The sequence below is a fragment of the Pan troglodytes genome, chromosome 5 (assembly GCF_028858775.2).
Source record: "Pan troglodytes isolate AG18354 chromosome 5, NHGRI_mPanTro3-v2.0_pri, whole genome shotgun sequence".
Lineage (NCBI taxonomy): Eukaryota > Metazoa > Chordata > Mammalia > Primates > Hominidae > Pan > Pan troglodytes.
Window position 1 is genome coordinate 112533297 of NC_072403.2, and position 21544 is coordinate 112554840.

A 21544-nucleotide genomic window follows, 5' to 3' on the forward strand; every position below is an offset into this window, starting at 1 on the left:
TTGGGTGGTAGATGAGTTCTTTTAGGCAATTTAGTCAATTATTGTTCCCCTAGTGCTTAGAGAATAAATGTCATCCTAATGACTAGAAGGGACATCATCAGGGTAAAAATAAAGCATTCTAACCAAGCCTTAATACAGGAAAAATACATAAGTCCAGCTCTGTATATTTTCCAAGCAAAAAGCCTAAAGACATACATTTCACCTGAATGTGCATCCCTGCAACACTGAGAAGTTCTTGGCAAAACCCCATGGCCTCTAGGGATCTGTGCCTGGAAACAGATCCGAAGAGCAAGGGACTACACCCATAATCTTGGCAGTTCCCTAATTCCTACTAGGTGAACCCTATATCCTAGTCAGCATGGGTAATTTATATGCCCTACCTCCCTTTTCCCCATCCACATCGAAGAATGGCAGTGGAAAGTGGTCTTAGAGAACAGGTTCTCATCCCTAAGACCCCATCATGATGGTTTTACATCTGTACAGGACTAGGAAGGGAATATTCATAGTCTGGGAAAAGGGTACTAACAATTTCAAATGGGAGAGGACTAAAGAAAGCCACAACTTGAGAGCAATAGAGAACACTATCTAGATGACAATTTTTGTGATATTTTTCATTCTTCAAAGGAAGAGACTTGGGGTCAGTAAATTATAAAAAAATTATTTAAAAATACACAAAGCAGGACTAATAATGTCAGGACATATTTTCATTAGAAAGAAAAGTTAGTGCAAATGGCTAGGTACACCCAAATATGAGAGGCCCCATTACATAAAAATTATTATAGTAAGAGACTATTGCAATTTATTTGGGAAAATTACTTCCATTAAAAAGGAAGTTACTTTAATTTTGATCTATTGAAAAGTTATTGCTTTTTCTAGAAAAGCTCTTGGCATGTACCTAAATAAAGCAATATTAATCAATTAAGAGATAAATAAGTACTGAACCTAGTGCTGTCATTAATTTAAACAAAATGTTCAAATTTATGTCTAAGCATATATGGAAGTGAAAAACCAAAATTATTAACCATTAGAAAATATTTCTTTTCTTTTGGAAAATGACTAAGGAGGAGTAATTAGAATAATGTCTTCTGCTTTAGAGGTGAAAATAAAAATTCTGGACATTCAAGCCATATAAAAGATACAAATATCCAAAGTCATTCAAAATTTTTAAAATATTTTTTCTCTTTCATTGTTTTCCAAGAAATGAAATTCATCAGTCAAACTTTCTACAATATAAGTGCTTACTTTGTATTTCACATTCTTTTGGCTTACTAAGCCTATACATTTTCCAATACTATTTTTAGCTGTCAGGACTAATACATAGCTGAGAAAGTTATTTCTAAATTCAAAACACTAGTCAAAATGTGCCCAGGATACTAAGTAGTAGGATTTGTAGAGTAAGAATCAAACTATTCTTTTTTTAAACCAAATCTGTCTGCCTTGATCTTGGAATAAACAATTCTTTATGCAACTGACATTACAGAAAGAAGATATTTTGAAAATATTACTGTGAAATACAAAAAAATTAAAATACTATTTTTATCTATACATTTACTAGGTCGTTTGAAAACTAATGGATCCTGTTACGGATTACCATCAGCCGTTGTCCTATATATAACTGGGATGTCAACTTTACCATTTTTATGCTTTAATGAATAAATTTGGTACACTTACAAATAATATTTAAAACTATCAATGAAAAAAACTTTCCTTGAAAAAATTACAGGTTCTTTTAAATATTTATCTTATTTTATTTACTGTATTTGCTTTATTTTGTTTACTGTATTTACAAGGTATATTTCAATGGATTAATATCCCTTCTAAAGTCTGTTTATTTAAGCCTACTGGGACTTTTTAAAGACAAATCTGTGGTTTTCATCCAGATAAAATATAGTCAGGGTAAATATATCTTAAACATTTAAAGTAAGTCACCAAAAAAAAAAAAAAACCAACCTAAATGATGTTTCTGAGATTACAATAAATTATATGATGACACCACTAAAATATTATTCATAATCTAACTTGCTAAAAGTTCACATTTCTTCATGCAGAAAACATAAATGTTTCACTGTTATTTTTTCTTAACACAGTTTTTTTTTCTAAATGTGGTCACCAACATTCTTATTGACTTGCATAACAGAAGAAATACAAAATTCAATTCAAGTAAATTGAACTTCACTGATCTTTACCAAATACTATTCTTGGTCAATATTTGGACTGAGATTCTGAAGTCATTTAAAATATTTTCAAATCCTTATAAAAGTAAGATATTGCTACATCTTAATTAGATATACAATTTGTGAGACACTATAAAATAATTTAAATGTAAATGAAGTTTTTTAGGTTACATAAAATTTTGGGAGTTAATATATTTTGAATTTTTCTGTGAATAAGGAATAGAGTACAGATTTATATGCTCTCGATTAGTAGCATAATACAGCCTTTACTTCTATGAGGTGAACTTTTTTTAGTTACTGTGCATCTTCTAGCCTGAACAATTATAAGCATTTAGCTTAAAACATTACATATCATTAATTTTAATAATCACTTTACTAACTTGAAAAAGCATGCAACAGCTAAGTAAAAAGGTCTGTTTTCATGTTGCACTCTCCACAGTACAAAATTTGTAATTTACTGGTTATTTAAACACAAACATTTCACAACTGTTTAATTATGGGTAAAGGATAAAACGTAGTTTTATGTTCACTGCATTGAATCATCAAGTCATTATCTTCTCTTTGCCATAAACAGACAGCCTACCTTTTTGTCAGCATGCTATTTCATTTATTTCACAGAGAAACCCAGTTTCACAATAATTGACTTGTCAGAAGCTCTAATTTATGAGACTGAGCTCTGTAAGACTTCTCTATATTGGACTCAACCTGCACACAAGCAGGGTTGAATATTTACAATGCTGTTAACAGGTGCTGAGTTGTTTAATGATTCTAATAGCCAGAAGCGTACTGAGAAAGCCAGCGGGATCACAATTACAGGCTGTTTGAACACAACAATTACTAGTCCCCTGAGAGGTGTGAAAGTCAAAGGCAGTTTGATACTGACAGCATCTAGCACATGGGCTACACAAGCTAACTTCTATTAGCAGTCCATTGGGAAAAAGTCGTAACAAACCTCTCCCTATCATAAAAATTTACAAAGTTCGTAAAATTTAAAGAATCAAAAACTAAAAAGTTTTTCAAAAATTATCTTTAAAAGATCTTATCAAAGGACAAACAAGAATACTACATATGAAATCTCAAGTTACTTTTTCAAATCTTAATACTGATGAAATTTCACCAGTTGAGAATGAAAGAGGTTTTATATTAATGTAAAACATAGATAAAGTTACACCAAACGGTTTGGATTTAATGTGAATAGTGGCAGCCATTTCCTGTTTGGTTTATGTAAACCTGTCCAGATATCTTGCTGGGAAATTTTTCATCAGTATTGAAATGCTGCTGCTATAACTGTCAGTAGTGGGAAGTCATTTGTTACAGCACCATGTTTTTTTATGTTCAGATTATGCAGCAATAATAATGACACAAATAGCGAAAGTGGTTGCAGGAACAGCTGAAACTACCACATTTTTGCCTCAGATATATTTAAAAGCTTTCTCAGGGGAAAACAGAGTAAAACTGAACATACAAATTGAATCCAGAACTCAATTTGGAATATATTATATTTTATGAAAGCACCAGTACATGTGTTTATATTCATTTGCACAAGTTAATGTGTGTGTGTATGTTATATATATATATGTGTGTTTACATATCTAAACATAATTATCTTCATATGCATATATACATAATATACACACACACACACACAAGAATATAAATAGACATATAGTGACCAACTCAGGAACAGTGGTTGAAATCTTTGTCAACACAAGTTTTACTTTTGGTGTGCTGTGGTGAGGACTTCATAGTAGTATGATTAGCTGAAGGGAGCTGGAATATGAGGTTATATTTCTTTACCTATATATAACTATATTATAAAAATGGTCTTTCTTTTCTATTGTTAAGTAAACCTCAGTCTCTTTGTTATACACACATGCAGATGAACAAGTATGCATACATATTCTTCCTTCCCAAGGAAAGTCAAATCTCAATTCATGGTACTAGATGATAAGGATTATTAAGGAAAAATTAAAACTATACATAATGTAAGTGTTTCATTAGAGACAATTACTTTAGCATTTTAAAAAATTTTATCAGATCTAAAAATAAGTGGGAAAAATTTACCAGTTTCCTGTGGCTTGGTTTGCTTCCAGCTTTTGGGAAAAGTGATTTTAACACAGACAATAATAAAAAGATACAAGCGAGGGCCAATCACAAGAATGTGGAGAAAGGGGAATCCTTGTACATGGTTGCTGAGAATGTATATTATTAGCACAGCCTCTTTGGAAAACAGTATGGATAGTTCCTAAAAATCTAAAAATAGATCTAGCATATGATCCAGCAATCCCAGTTCTGGGTATATACCCAAAGGAAATGAAATCAGTATGTTGAAGAGACGTCTGCACTCCTATGTTCACTGCAGCATTATTCACAATAGCCAAGATATGGAAACAATATAAGTGCTCATCAATGGATATTCAAATGGATTTGAAAAATGTGGTGTATATATACACAATGGAATATTTAAAAAAGAAGGAAATTCTATATTAGCAACAACATGGATAAATCTAGAGGGGGAGGAATCTAGAGGGCATTATGCCATTGAAATAAGGTAGGTAGTATGGAAAGACAAATACTGTATGATCTCACTTATATGTGGAACCTAAAAAAGTCAAACTCATAGAAGTAGAGGATAGGATGTCAGTTATCAGAGGCCATGAGGGTTGGGAAAGCCATGCAAGCAAAGGGGGAATTGGTCAAAGGGCATAAAGTTTCGGTTAGACAGAAGGAATAAGTTCTGGTGATGCACTGCACAGCATGGTAACTATCGTTAATAATAATGTATTGTGTATTTTAAAATTACTAAAAAGAGTAGATGTTCTTGCTACAAAGAAATGATAAGCATGTGAAGTGATTGATATGTTAATTAGCCTGATTTGTTCATTTCACAATGTACAAGTTTTGAAACAGTACATTGTACACCATAATATAATTATCAGTTAAAATTTTTTAAAAGAAAATTTATGTTCACACAAAATCTCACAAATATTTATAGCAGTATTATTTTAAAAAAGAGTCAATTAAAAAAGAAGGTGGCAGAGCTTGACTATAGCTAAGTAAAATATATAAATTGTCAAAATTTACTTAGGCACATTTTTCCATTTTTATCTAGATGTGAAGGTTTATATATTAAAACTGACAGTTTGTTTTTTGGGGGGCATCAAATAAAAAGGGTCATTTGAGTGAGTATGGCAGAGTTTCCATAAAGAACCCATTGTTCAGCATAGCACTGAAAAGAGAAGTGGACAGGGAATGTGGACCTGACAATGAGCACAGTGATGGAGAATGGGATGGAATCCTAGTGTTGCCTCTGTCACTTGGGAGCTGTGCTATTGGGAGCAAGTTGCTTATTCTCCCTGTGCTTCCTTTATTTATAAAATGGGGATCATAACAGTACTAAATGAGTTAAGCTCCTGAAACAGCATTTCAAATATAGTAGACACCCAATAAATATTATCAATGCAGATTTTTGTTTACAACTTTATTAATTCCAATTTTTATTTTTATAAATTTCTTTCCTATATTTACATTTTGCTATTGTTCTTTATCTAGTTTTTTAAGATAAATGCTTATTTTATTTTTAAGCATTCACATTTTCTATGAGGTCTGTAAAGATATAAATATTCCTTAGAATTGTGCTTTGGTTTAAATTCATTGTTTTATTACATTTGTATTTTTGTACAGCTATGGTCTATACCTTTTGTTTTGATTTCATCTTTTACTAGAATAAAAGTTTTATAATCCCAAGCAGTTAAATTTTTTTGCCATCCCTTTTATTGCTTATTTCTGGTTTTATTATATTACACAATGAGAATGTAGCCTTATGATCTCTATGTTGAGATGTTCTTTGGGGTCTACTTCATAGTAAATTTTTCAAAACAAATCTTCCATTAGTGTTTGTAAGTAATGATATTTTGTTAGGGACATATGTACAAAGATACAATGGATACAAATTCAAGGATATTATTATTTAAATCCTCTTTTTTATGAAATACTTATCTTTTTGATGTGTTAAAGTCTCCTAACATGACTAATTTAGTTGGGCTGTAATTTTAATTGAATTTCAGTTTTTGCTTTACATATCTGATGTTATTTTTAGTCTCTCTAAAAATCTGTAAACTACCATAACTTTCTAGTGATTGTGTTTGTTACCAATATGATACACTCTCCTTTGTCCTTTGTATTTTTTTGCCTCGAATTTGGTTTTGTATGATTTTAATTCTGCAGCTGCTGTTTTCTCTTTGCTATCATTCTCCTTTACATCTTCTTTCAATCCTTAAATTTCAGCTTTTCTATGTCAATCACGTTTGAATGAATCTGAGAATTTCTCTTTTACAACAGGGAAGTTTAAATCATTTACAATATTTATTATTATAGTTGACCTGACTTACGGCATAAATAGATCCCATCTGTCCCCTGCTCAAAACTCCAATGGTTCCTGTTTCATCCAGAACGAAAGTCAAAATCCTCACCATAGTTTCTAAGACCACCCATGCCCTATATCACCACTGGCCCTCCACATCCCCAACCTCATCTCCTGCTATTTTCCTGCTTTCACTTATTCTACTTCAGCGACATCTTTTCCTTGTTGTTCCTTGAATACACCAGGCATGCCAGCCTTAATATCTCTCTTGTTCCCTTGGCCTGAAATGCTGTTTCCTAGAAAGTGGTCAACTTTCTTACCTTTGTCAAGTTTTGGCTGAAATATCAGCACCCTTAATGAGGCCCACCCTGACTTTCTTTTTAATACAGTATTGTAATCTCCCATCTCCCCCCAGGCCGCCTTCTGGCTCTCCCAATCTTCCTTATCCTGTTTTCCTTCTAAACATCTATTACCTTTTAATAATATTAAAATCTACTGTCTCTGCTAAAAGAACATGAGTGCCAGGATAGAAAAAGTTTTTGTTTAGCTTACTAATACATCTTCAAAGTGGCTAGAGTGGTGCCTGGAACATAGTAGGTACTCAATAAATGTTTACAGAATTAAGAAATAAAAAAATTAATTTTTAAATGCTTATACTTTATAATTTTAAGTAAATTTTATGATTTTTGAGGCTAGAAGTCATTATGTTGCTACTATCTTCCAACAGAAAGTAAGAGTTGCCAATCATAGCTTTTTCTGAAAAACAAATTATTGCTGTATCTATTCTAGATTTATGAACTTACATGGCAACAGCTTGGGCATAGGGTTCTACTTCAGAATAATAATGACAGCCCAGCCACGTATCTCAACATATGTATTGGTGGCTACTGAAGGAACCAACACATGAAATATGAATGGTCAAGAGTGGATAAACTGGGCCAGGCGTGGTGGCTTATGCCTGTAGTCCCAGCACTTTGGGAGGCCGAGATGGGCGGTTCACGAGGTCAGAAGATGGAGACCATTCTGGTTTACACAGTGAAACCCCGTCTCTACTGGAAAAAAAAAAAAAAATTAGCCGAGCATGGTGGCAGGTGCCTGTAGTCCCAGCTACTCAGGAGGCTGAGGCAGGAGAACAGCGTGAACTCAGGAGGTGGAGCTTGCAGTGAGCAGAGATAGCGCCACTGCACTCCAGCCTGGGCGACAGAGCGAGACTCCGTCTCAAAAAAAAAAAAAAAAAAAAAAGTGGATAAACTGTTACTTGTGAAAATCAGTTGAAGCTACATTTATCAATATTGACTGGACTTTTTAGACTGTTAAGACTTGGCTAGCTATAAGGGCTGAGGAGGGTACTGCAGGCAAGAAGAAGAGTGACAGCAGAAGCACAAAAGTGAGAGGAACCTCTTATGTAGATGGTGTGGGTTAATATCTACACTAGCCCCTTTGGTGGTAGGCGGGAGATACTCAACCCTCTTTTTGGGGTAGCAAGATGAGAGGGAAAGCAGCTGCCACAACTACTAAGAGCTCTTAGTCAATGCATGAAGACAATTTACCCTTCTGACTTTCAGTCCCCAAATTTCCTACAGCTAAAGAGGTGTGAACTAAAGAATACTCATTTATTTACATGGACTACACTGACTACCACCATGTGTGAGCAGGAGACATCCTAAATTGCTAATACCCAAGAATACTCTGGATCAGAGGCTCACTATAATTTCTGTAATTAATAAACCTCTTAAGATTTCATCTTTTGTCTACTGTGATAAGTCTCCCCAAACTTCCTGTTCTTTCATTACTACTGTTTATTACAGTTTCATGTGGATTTTGTCACCATAATATTATAAAATAGAAGGCAGTTTGTAACCAGAGCAACAGGGAGTCATACCTACCCAGCTCCCTGTGTGTGGGACCCCTGTTCTGACCCGTGTCTCCAACTGTGCTCCTGGCTCATCTCACTCTTATGGTTGAAAAAAATGTAAACACTTGACAGTTTCCTACTCATTATCTTAAAGATTTACTGCATTCTGTGTCTGCTAACTAAATCTTATCTAGTTCCCACCCCCTATATAATACATTTAATTTCTGACCAATACTATCTGACAGTTTACAAAGTAGGCAAAATTGAAAGACAGACTAAAAGCAGGTTAAGCAGTTAGAAAACTATGGAAGCAAAGGAGAGGGAAGATCAAAAAGCAATCTTGGGGTTTTAAGTCAAGGTAAACAGATACAGTGATAATATTAAGAAAAGTAAGAAAGTTAGAGTAGAGAAAGATTTTTAGAGTTATATGATTAATTCAGTTTTGGACATGTTAAAGTGAAATGATGGTGGGAAGTCCATGTGGCAACATTCAGAAGGCTGGAGAAATAAAATTGTAACTTGATAGACAGCAGATTATAGCCACATATTTTAGGGTCTTTCACATACAAGGTGATATTTTAAATATAGATTGGACCAGCAGAGAAGAACCTTTTAATATTATGTCCTGAGAAGAACACAATATCATTCCTGTAATATTCTTGCTGAATAGACATAATTTGAATTTAGTGATGAGGAAATCAGCAAAAGCCAAATTGAAGGACATTCTACAAAACAATTGGCCAGTTCTCTTCAGAAATGTCAAGGTTATGACAGACAAAGGAAGGCTGAGGAAATATCACAGACTAGAGTGAACTAGACAGGGCAACTAAATGCAACTCAGGGTACTAAACTGGATCTTGGACAGAAAAGGGACATTAGTGGAACAACTGGTGAAATCTGAATAGCTTGTAGTATTGTATAAATGTTAATTTCCTGATTTTGATAATTAGACATGGTCATGTAAGATGTTAACATGGGGAAGCTGGGTGAAGGGTATACAGTGCTGCTTTGTATTATTTTTTTTTTTTTTGCAATTTAAAATAGAAAGTTCAACAATTAAAAAAAATTTAAAAAGGAGATACATATACAAAGGGCAACGTATCTGTGGATTCAGTAAGGAACTACAATTTGCTAAAGTACTAAATTGGCCTCAGAGAATTATGTCTCTGTGTGCTAATTAGACAAACTGACTAAAATGACTAGGTTCTTATCTCTAAACTAGACTCTTTAGGATGGTACAGATCAGTAAAGCAACTGACAGAGAGTCCAGAACAGCAGCTCAAAATCGACATTATATTCTTTATAATTAATACAGAATTAGAATGGCTTTAATTCATTTATTTAATTCTCAATATGACCCAGTGAGGGAGGGAGGCTATTCGTTACTTTCCAGATGAAGAACGTCTAGCTCAGAGAGGTAAAGTGACTCAGACTCACACCATTAGTAAAGGACAGTGAGGAAATAAGAATCAGTGTGTTGATTCCAAGCCCAAAGCTCTTTCTGTCACACTAAATGCCTTGATTCTTATGTAATAGAAATGATAAATATATCTACAGTTACATGCCAACTCCCATCTACACACACACGCACACGCACACACACACACACACACACACAGTTGTAGATTATGAGTCAGAAAACCTGACTTCGTAAGATCTGGCTTTATCAAGAAATAGTAATGGGACCTAGAACAAGTGATTTAAAGCTTCCAGCTTCCATATCTTCAATATCAAACAAGAAGATTGGGCTAGAATAAATGTAAAGTCTATTCCATGATTCTAATCCTGTAATGTGTTTGTTTACTGTGGTAAATGTGCAGTTCTGGATGGCTATCTCACTAATTTTGCAGCTATGTTCTCAAATAATATTTAGTACCTAACCCAGACACCCTAACGGTGGAGGGAACTGGGCAAAATGTCACCATATTCTCAAACTCCTATCTAAGTAAGTGAAAATGTTGGCTGAAAAGAAACTTCTTAAGGTGTTAGTAGGTAAGATTTAGTAAGAACATTTTCATCATGACTTCTCTAAGACTTTACAATGGTTTAATATTTTCTTTTACTTACATCTGGAATGTGCCTTAACATTGACCCTCCCTCCATTCACTCTGTATCTAAGGTCCTCATCATCTTTTCCCTATTATTCAGTAGCTTCCTAACTGGCCTTCCTGCTGTAATGGTCTTTCCATCCCAGTTCACTTCCTACCATAGTGCAATAAATATTTAACAAAACATAACGTAATTTGGTAATGTTAATCCATATTTAAAGACACTCACCATAGCCTCTAGGATCAGATGTAAACTACTTAGCACAGCATAAAGGCCTTGTAGCCTCTGGTTCTTGGCCTACTTTCTAGTCAAGACAATCTTGTCTCCCTTCTCCTTAGGTTCTGGCTACATTAAACTTTTTCATATTCTCTAAATGCTTATGACTCTTTCAAGCCCTGAGGGTTTTTGCCCACATAATTTAATTCTGCCTGAAGTGCCTTCCGCCTTTTCTACTCCTGTTCCTGATTCAAGATTTGGATGAAGTGTCACCTTTTCTGTGAAGCTGTCACTCTCATAGGCTTCAATATCGTTCTACTAGAGGATTTATAATATTCATTGTAATGACTTATATGTGTTTTTCCCACACTAAAGATCAGCCCTTAAAAAACAGGGAGTCATGTACTCATTTTTACATCTCAGTGTTTAGTTTACCATCTGAAAAACAGTAAGTGCTGAACGAAGATCTAACATACTGTCTGAAGTGACATTCTACCACACCTCAATTTTATTTTCTCTTGCAATATTCTTATTAACACTTATAAATGCCCCACACATTTTTTTCCACCTACAACTTCACAAGCCTCACTCTTTTCTGAATTCCAACTGCATCTAAGTCAGTCACTATCATGTAGTTTAGCACATTTCTTAATGACTTCAGGTATCTCATGTCTCAATTACAGAGCAAACTCCTCAGGATGGCTTAAGGTAATTAAAATAGGTTAAGTAACAAATGCATATAATTATTGATATTTTATATACTGTGATACCAGAGATATCATCTGATTCTTTAGACAAATTCATATACCTAGAATCTCCAAAGTTCTGCCTTTTTTGTATGTACCTTAATTTGGAGTTTATTACTTTCAAATATGTCTTATTTCGGGGCAAAACAGAAAGGTATATAACTGCCCTTGCACTTACCTGGGATTCATGATAAGACGTCGGAAAAAGTAAGTCCAGGTGATATAATCCAATGCATCTTGCTTAGATGTAATTGTACCACCAGCAATCTCTGCATTTAAGTGGTCAGAGAGCACTCCTAATAAACTATATAGTGAACAAGACATGGGAAGCATACAAGAGCATTAAACTAAAAACACTGAAATTTATCTCACATAGTCAAGATTCAGATTTTATGTTCTAAGATAAAAACAAATTTGTTTTATATAACTTAAATATTTAGTATATAATTTTGTATACTGTGTAAATAATTCATTCCAAATTATTTAGTGGGAATTTGGTTCCAACATACTTTAACCATGAGTCTATAAATCACTTAGTATCATGAACTCAGGTGAACCCGTATTATTCACCAGTACATATATGTGTTCTCATTTTCTTTTAAAGAAGTATGTTATAATTTTCATTTAAATGTGAATAAAAAGTGGGCTAGTTAGAATGTCACAAAAGTACTATTATAATAATATTTTTCCAGATTAAGTTAACAGTAGTAATAATTTGTTGAAAGCAATCACTAGTGTCTGTCACATGGTATGTACTCAATAAATGGCACTTATCACTACCAATCATTTTTGGAAAATAAATTGCTAGGTGTAAAATAAATACAAGCTGACAAAAAAAAAGCTACTGACTTTCAGGAGATGAGGACAGCCACGAGAGGTAGAGTAAGAGCAGGCAACAGAAGAGATATCTTGCAGAGGAAGGAAGAGCACAGGTACAGGACATGGAGTAAGTATAGAATAAGTACTGAGGCAGATTAAAGGAGAGTTGACAAAGAGATGCTATTTAGAACAGAAAAGTGAGCAAATATATTCTCTTCATTAATTTGTAAATATTAAAGTCCCTAGTCATATAAGACATTATGTATTAGGTGTTGTGGAGTACACAAAGATAATCAGATGTGTTGAAAGACTGGCATAACAAAATGTTTAGTTTAGTTTCTTATGTTAAATATAAAAAAGGAAGCAATGTTCAACAAAAGAAAAAGCTAAGTAAAACTATAATTCATGGAAAAATATGCAGGTATTAAAAATAGTTTTTGCAAAGGACACGAGAAAATAGTTATAATAAGTTGAATTTTTAAAAAAGTTGCTATGTTACTCTCAGGTCACCAGCGGCAGACTACAAATTGGTCCAGTCAATTTTGAGATCAAATTCGTAATATCTATCTGAACAATCACTATGAACCAGCAATTTCACTTTTTCATTATGATCTGCTAGAGAAACATTTACATGTGAGAATAGGAAAGAAAATCTTTCACTGCAACGTTATACATAAGAGGAGAAAACTGGAAATTCTCTAGGTGCACATTAATAGAGAAATGAATAAATAAATTATGAAATACTATGTAATACATAAAACAATAACGGTCATATCAAGGTACAAAACAAAAAAAATTTAGTTAACTTTTTATCGAAGTATACACAGATAAAATTACATAAATTATATAGGTACAACACAATTAATTATTACAATGTGAACACAGTTGTGTAATCAACATCAACATCAAGCATTGAAAGTGTCCCAGAAGCCCTCCTGTTGTGCTTTTCCAGTCCCTTTCTTCTCAAAAGAATATTTGGACTTCCATTTCTTTTTGTTACCTTACTGCAGTGGTTTGGGCCTGTAGCTCAATGCTTACTGGAAGAAGTGACAGCAAAATCCCTATATCATTTCCTATCTCACAGGGAAAGCTTTCAATATCTTCTTATAAATTATGATGTTTGATATAGATTTTTTGTAGATATTCTTTATCAGATTAAGAACATTCCCTCATACTCCTGCTTGCTAACAGTTTTATTATAAATAGGTATGGAATTTCATCAATTTTTTTTACATCTATGAAATGATTATATAATTTTTCTCATTTTTGTTCATGTGGTGAATTATATCCATTCATTTTTCAAATAATCATCTTTGCATTTATAGAATAAGCTGCATGTGGTAGTAATATATTATCTTTTTATACATTGCTTGATTTGATTAACTATTGTTTGTTTAGAATTTCTACATCTATATTAATGAGAGACGTTTGTTACATTCCCTTCTCGTAAATTTTTTATCAGGTTTTGGTATCCAAGTTGTTCTGGTGTCATAAAACAAGCTGGCAAGTATTCTTCCCTTTTCCACTACTAGGAGGAGATTGTGTACGATTGATGCTATTTCACCCTTAAATGTTATGAAGAATTCACCATTGAAGCTTCTGGGTCAGAAGATTTCATTCTAAAAGATTTTAAATTTCAGATTCAATTGCTTTGGATAGATGAGAGACTATTTAGATTTTCTATCTTTTTGTGTCAGTTTTAGTAATTTTTAAAAGAAATTTTACTATTTGATACAAAATTTAAATATTATTTGCATTAGGTTGTTAATATCCTATTATTATTCCAGTCTGTGGTATTTTTCCATTCCTGATATTTAGACTAAAAAATTTACCAATTTTATTCATCCTTTTAAAAGAACCAACTTTTGGTGTTGTTGATTTTTCTCTAGTTATGTTTATTTTCAGTTTATTAATTCTTACTCTTTTTCTTTCTTGGAGTTTAATTCGCTATTTTTTTCCCTAAATTCTTGAGATCAGTACTTAGACTACTAATTTTTTTTTCTTTCTCCTTTATTTTTCTGCAGATAGAGTTTCACCCTGTTGCTCAAATTAGAGTGCAGTGGTGTTACGACACATGTACCTCAAGCTCCTGGGCTCAAGCAATCCTCCTGCTGCCTCAGGACCACATGCATGAACCGCTATGCCTGGCTAACTTTTTTTTTTTTACTTTTTTGTAGAGACAGGATCTATCTACGTTACCTAGGCTGGTCTCAAACTCCTGGCCTCAAGCAATTCTGCCTCAGCCTTCCAAAGTGCTAGGATTACAGGTGAGAGCCACCTTGCCTGGCTGACTTTTTAAGTTTTTAAAATCAACATTATTAGCACTTATAAAAAATAAAAAGAACCAATAATTATATACAGGATAAATCAGATGTTTTGTCTTCAATGCAGTTAGAATATGGTAAAGGAGATCCAATATATAGAAAAGGACTATGATAAAAGGTAGAAAGTGATAAGTGTTTATAAGTGAAAAATACCTAAATCTGAAGGAAGAAAGGTTATTTTCAGCTGAGAATACAAGAGAAGACTTTGAGAAAGGGGTAGTGGTTACTGGGTCCCAAAAGAGATATAGGATGATTCTCAAATGAGCCAGCAGCCTAAATCATTAATTACATGCTCCCTTATTTGGGATATTTATTTATTAACTGTACAACTGTACTATGAAAACCCTCACCAAATTAATACTTTATTAAATGTTTATTATGTGATAGACACTGTTCTAAGCACTATGTATTTGATCATTATTAGTACTCTATGAGATAGCTGGTCTTGCTACCATCTCCATTTTACAATAGGTGCAATAAGGCAATGAGGTGTTAAGCAACTTGCTCAAGATCAAGCAAGTAAATGGTAGAGCTCAGATTTTCACCCTGGTCATCTGGCTTCATAGTCAATGCGTCTGAACACTGTACTATACTGCTTATTTTAAAAAGTTATTTTTAACATTTAAATTATAATTGAATATTGTCATAAAGTGATAATTATATTGTTTCACATTATATTAAATTCTTTTAAGCTACCTGTTTTACTGATTTTGATATAATAAAATATAACCAGAAAAACACCAACTTGTGATTAAATAAATCCATTTAAACTAATTTAAATAAGATTTACCTTGATTCTACTGGGAAAGGTTCATAAAGAAATTTTTTATAAAAGTCTTTCTTTATGTCATGAACTAGAATTACAGCTTTGCCTTGGTCATCAAACTGCGGCCTCCCAGCACGCCCCATCATCTGGAGGACATCTTTAAAAGAGAGAACAAAGAGATATTCTACAATGTGGCATATAGCACAAGGTATATTTACTGATTATGGCATGCTTCTATAATCAACCAAATAACAAAAGAAATAGAATATTGTGATAATATGTTTGCTATGTTGATGGCTACTACTATGCTGAGTTCCCTAAATTAATATAATTAACTCAGAAAATTGATAAATAAGCAAGTAACTATGATGAAAAACTGAGTCTTTGAAAGGGTCTTTCTTAACATTTATAGATGTAAGAAAGATGAAAATTCCCTTTAGTGGAATGCTTTAAAATGCTGTTTAATAGATATTAATTAAATAAGAAAAAGTAAAAAATAAAATATATATACAAAAATCTTTTCAGCAGAGTCATTTGATTATTTTCCCCGTGAATAATGAACCCATTTAGGCCTTGTCCTCCCTGCACCCCGGTATAAAATTTCTTTCTTTTAGTCTACATAAATCTCTGAGATAACTAATGATTTAGAAATGATACAGCTTTTACATGTATTCATTTAGTGGAAATATACATTGAGTGTATTTCCCTTTTTGAACTCACTGAAAATGCTTTTATCATGTTTTAAAATATCTTAACAGAGTCTTCATGCATAAGTTGTAGCAATAAACACTTTGGTTCTGGAAATCCCATGGAGGTATCATTTCTAGTGAAACACATTTAAAATTAAGCAAAGCAATACTTAGTCATAATTTACTAAGGAATTTCACTAATAGCTCCTAAGAAGTACTTTTATCTATTTATAAATTTGAAACCAACTTTGGATGGCTTAATAACAAGTACTTTAAGCCACTTATTATTTTCTTACTTTTGTGTAAGTAAAAGTAAATACAGTAGCAATATTTTGTATAATATTTTAACTGAAAACAAAAAGTCTATAATTGCTTATCATCTGTTTAAATGTGACCAATTCTCAGAAGTTTAATTGGTGGAAATTCAAATTAATTATTCAAATTCAAATTTACTAAGGGTAAAATAGAGCTTCATGTATTTCTGTGAATTTAAGAAAATTACCTGTAATGGGAAAATCCACATAACGTCTTGTTTTTCCATCATAGTATTCTGTTCCCTTAATAATTACTAAATGAGCTGGAAAGTTTACACCCCAGGCTAATGTGCTTGTAGCAATAAGAACCTAAAAAGCAAAATAAAATGTCTTATATCTAAGTAAAATATAACTTTTAAGTTACATTTAAATATGTGTTCACTGGAGAAAAAAAAGTACCTGAACTTTACAGTTTACAAATAGTTCCTCTACTGTTTTTCGGTCCCTCTCATGTAGTCCAGCATGATGCATTCCTATCCCGAAAGCAAGGGTCAGCTTGAGGTTGGAATCTCTTACTGTTGCAATGATGTTCTCCATCTGCAAGTAAAAACAAAATTACAAGATGTAGATGTATAACTTTAAAATTTTCATTAATTTTTCATGTTTCAAAAAACATTAATTTTGTCTTTGTTATTATATGGACATAAAATATATGTCCCATATACAGTTATGATTAAAGTTCAACTAACTGAAAAGAATATCTACTTGGTGAAAATATATACTCTAAACACACTAAAGTTTAAATGTTATCCATCTTATTTTTATGCATCAAGAGAAAAAATCTGTAGATAAATGATATGTTCTTTAATGAGTAACAACCATTAAAAAGGATGCAATATTTTAGTGTCTCTGTTCATCTCTTGTTATAAAAAACAGTTTTTGAAGCTCAGTGCCAAAAATTTTAAAAATACAGACCAAAAAATAGTGGGAAAAAAAATCAGCCATAATCCTTGCAGACAGAAAGAAATTGTTCCAATTTATGCTTTCTTACAGAACTTATTGGCCCTGAACAAGTCACGCAACCTCACTAAGCCTGTTTCTTTAACTGTAAATTTGAAATAATAACAGTAATCTTACATATGCATTTAATCTTCCCTAAAGCCCTGTAATAGTAAATACTATTATTCATCCTATATGTAAATTTAGTAATGATAAAAGGATACATATACCTATTCAAAAATTGTTTTCCAGAGAGGCACACAGCTATAAACATATTAGCATCTCAATGTTACTATGTTCTCAAAACTCTGAATATTATTTAAAAAATCAAACTGGTGTATTTTTGTTTACTTCTTATCTTTGATCAATAGTACAGCTAAACACTTTTTATATTTATTGGCTGTTTTATAATTTACCTTTTAATTTTTTAAGTCGATGTGATAGCCTTTTTTTTTCTAATTGGCTTGTGATCTTTTTTATATATTAACGATATTAACCCCTTGTCCATCATATGCTAGAAATATGTATATATATATTTATATATACATACATACATATACATATACATATATACACATATATATACATATACATATATACATATATGTATATATATTTATATATACATATTTATATATGTGTGTATATATATACTTTATATATATACTTTATATATACTTTATATATATACTTTATATATACTTTATATATACTTTATATATATACTTTATATACTTTATATATATACTTTATATATATACTTTATATATGTATACTTTATATATGTATACTTTATATATATTTTTTATATATATACTTTATATATATATACTTTATATATATACTATATATTTTATATATATACTTTATATATATATACTTTATATATATATATATATATACTTTTTCTTTTTGAGGCAGAGTCTCGCTACGTCGCCCAGGTTGGAGTGCAGTGGCGCGATCTTGGCTCACTGCAAGCTCTGCCTCCCGGGTTCACGCCATTCTCCTGCCTCAGCCTCCCGAGTAGCTGGGACTACAGGTGCCCGCCAACATGCCCGTCTAATTTTTTGTATTTTTAGTAGAGACGGGGTTTCCCGTGTTAGCCAGGATGGTCTCGATCTCCTGACCTCGTGATCCGCCCGTCTCGGCCTCCCAAAGTGCTGGGATTACAGGCGTGAGCCACCGCGCCTGGCCTGCTATAAATATTTTTGCCCCCAGTTTTTTATTTGCACTTTATTTTATTTATGCTTTAACTTTATGGACCTAAAATTGTAAATCGGTCCCTTATGTTTTGTTGCTTAGAAAACTTTTCCTAAATATATACATACATATTTCCCCATTTCTTCAACTTCTGTTACAGTTTTATTTTTTAAATTTAAATAATTATCTTGTAATTTATTTTTGTATAGAAACTATGGTAGAAATCTAAGTTTAGTTTTCCTAAATAATTAACCAATTATTCTACCAATATAGGCTAAATAATTCCTTATCTTGCTTTAAATGCTACATTTAGTATATTCACAATTTTTATATATTATAATTTTTACATTTTTAAACATTTCCAGCCTGAGTTTAGCTCACTAAACTGTCATATATCTAAATGGTTTTTGAAACTCATGTTGTAGAAATGCTTTCTGAATATTCTATCACTTTCCATTCGACATGGAAAATACTTAAAGTAACACAAATTTTATGGGAAGAAAAAGCAAATCTTATTTTCTTACAAAATTTGTTGTAAAGAACTAAATAGTTGTGGCTGGGTGTGGTGGCTCAAACCTGTAATCCCAGCACTTTGGGAGGCCAAGGTGGGTGGATCATGTAAGGTTTGAGGTCAGGAAATCGAGACTAGCCTGGCCAACATGGAGAAACCTCGTCTCTACTAAAAATACAAAAATTAGCTGGGCATGGTGGTGCATGCCTGTAACCCCAGCTACTCAGGAGGTGAGACAGGAGAATCGCTTGAACCCGGGATGCAGAGGTTGCAGTAAGTTTAGATCATGCCAGTGCATTCCAGCCTGGGCAACAGAGCTAGATTCTGTCTCACCAAAAAAGAAGAAGAAAAAAAGAAAGTCCAGTTTCTTTGTTTCAGATAGTTCTCTGTCCTTGAAGCAGAGGATAACATAAGGCACAGCATAAGGAAGTTCTTTCCGGGAAACTCCATGAGGAGAATAATGTTAAGACCAAGTGATTTGAGAAGACATGAGCACTGAAAAGAAGGATACATCTCTAAAGTTTCACCACCACATTCCAGCAGTAAGCAACAGGGGAGAAGTAACTTGGAAATAGTAAATGCATAATTTTTATATGCCTGAGATAGAAGTATAAAAAAGTGACAATTTCTTCAGATCTTATTTCCTTTTTTCTATTAGCAACCTCTAATATATATAAGCATGCTTGCAATACACTTAGTAGCTTGTCTGTGCATAAATCAATAAGTAGATCACAAAATCCTCAGCTTGAGAAACTACTGCTGCTGCTGCAGTTTAGTAAAAATGTATGACCAAAATATCCACATAATGAAACATTCCAACTGCTTTCTTGTTCATTTTATTTTCACTAGTCAGAAAAATTTTCTAAGTTTTTTTTAATGTGGAAGCAAGCTGTTTTATACTTATAATAATCCATAAAATAGGACAATAAAGTTTAGCTTTATAATAATTACTAAGGTATTAAAAAAGCACTGTACAAACTAGGTGATATTTTAGTGACATACACATAAGAAATGTTATTTATCAACTTTCACTGAACTGAATACAACGTCTAAATAGCTCATGTATAAATAGTTCATTCTGTTTGGCCACCTAGTATTCTTGTATTATTTACTTTATGAACTGTTAAGCAGGAATATGGAAATATATTAGTATGAATCCACTTTACCTTAAAATTAGCACAGGATATGTAAGCTGACTATAAATGCATGATATAAGGAAAGGTGCTTGTCTTGTCTCATAAACTACATGTTAGGTATTCTCATTAGACAACTTATTCCCCATTATTTGTTCAATAGTTCACAGCATAAAATGTCTTCAATTTACACTACAAGGAACTAATTCACTGGTGTCCTTGTTCTAATAATTAGTTTGAGAGATTCTTTTTCACTTTTAAACTTACATAAGTATATATAACTTGTGTAATTTGTAGTGCCCCATGGCAATGCCAATCATACCCAAAGAATAATGAATCATTTGCCATAGGAAAGCTAAAGAATCCTCTGGCAGAAGGTCTGGTGAGGCATTAATATTCTGTCTTTTGCACCAGGGAAGGCTAACAGTTTCTCAATCTCCTAGACCCCACTTTCACATAAATCAATGCAGTAAAGAGAACTGTTTGTTTATCTGAACTGGCAAAGACTTAACATCCTCATGAAGACAATCGCACACACAAAAAACTTCATTTATTACATGGTTTCTCTGGATGAATTTCAAATTATTTGAACATCATAAAAAGCAAAATTTATAGCTGTTAATCATTAAGCACAAAATACTACTAGGATGGCCTATACAAATTTGAAAATATAATTTTTTGGATTACATACATCTTTGTTACTGTACTTAAAAATAAGTTTCATCTTGATCAAAACATCTTAAGACAAGCAAAAGTATTCAGGAACTTAGGATAATGAAAGTTTAAAACATGACAATAGATATAATTTGTTGAGCACTTATAATATGCCAGGTATTGTGTTTATCACTTTACAAAGATTATCACATTTAATCCTTTATATAAAGTAATATAGTCCTAATATAACAATTAATTTATACAACTGAGTATATGTCAAATGGAAAGACCCAGTGATTTTGAATACTAAAGAGTATAGTTTCTTAGCCCTGGTTCCATGAGAGAATTAACCCCCATAAAAAATACTTAGGTTACCATCTTCTCAATTTTTCCAGTGATAGCTAGTACTTTTCTAGATGGAGAGGAGACAAGTTTATTTTATACATAAAATGGATGCCTTAGGACATTAAGGCTTAATTCTTGTTAAGAAGGGTTGCTATAGAATTAAAAAAAAAAAACCATGATAAATGAAACACTGATAGAAGAAGTTTTACTTCCATAGTTCATTTTTGTTCAACAAATTATTTGTTGTAATGTATAGGTGTCTTTCCAATAAATAGCCTTTGAAATATGTCTGACCACCTGATTGTTAAAAAAATTATTCAATATTATACGTAACAGAAGAACAGATCTATGTTATTCTAGGTAGTGATCTTTTTCTTAAGGTTGGGGGGAGGAGGCACATATGTAAACTGTTGAACCATTTACTTTAACTTAATACAATTTTTTTAC

At 32.5% G+C, this 21544-nt stretch overlaps 1 protein-coding gene across 4 annotated transcripts in view; it reads right to left on the reverse strand.

Moving 5' to 3' along the window:
* ASCC3 (activating signal cointegrator 1 complex subunit 3) overlaps positions 1 to 21544 on the reverse strand; it is a 374689-nt gene that overhangs the window by 84405 nt on the left and 268740 nt on the right. For all 4 annotated transcript variants that reach the window (XM_518652.9, XM_009451715.5, XM_063813310.1 and 1 more), the window contains 4 exons: positions 16715 to 16852; positions 16504 to 16624; positions 15337 to 15469; positions 11582 to 11707 (listed from right to left, as the gene is read on the reverse strand). In XM_518652.9, coding sequence (XP_518652.6) covers positions 11582 to 11707; positions 15337 to 15469; positions 16504 to 16624; positions 16715 to 16852 — 518 coding nt within the window. The remainder of the gene's footprint in view (positions 1 to 11581; positions 11708 to 15336; positions 15470 to 16503; positions 16625 to 16714; positions 16853 to 21544) is intronic.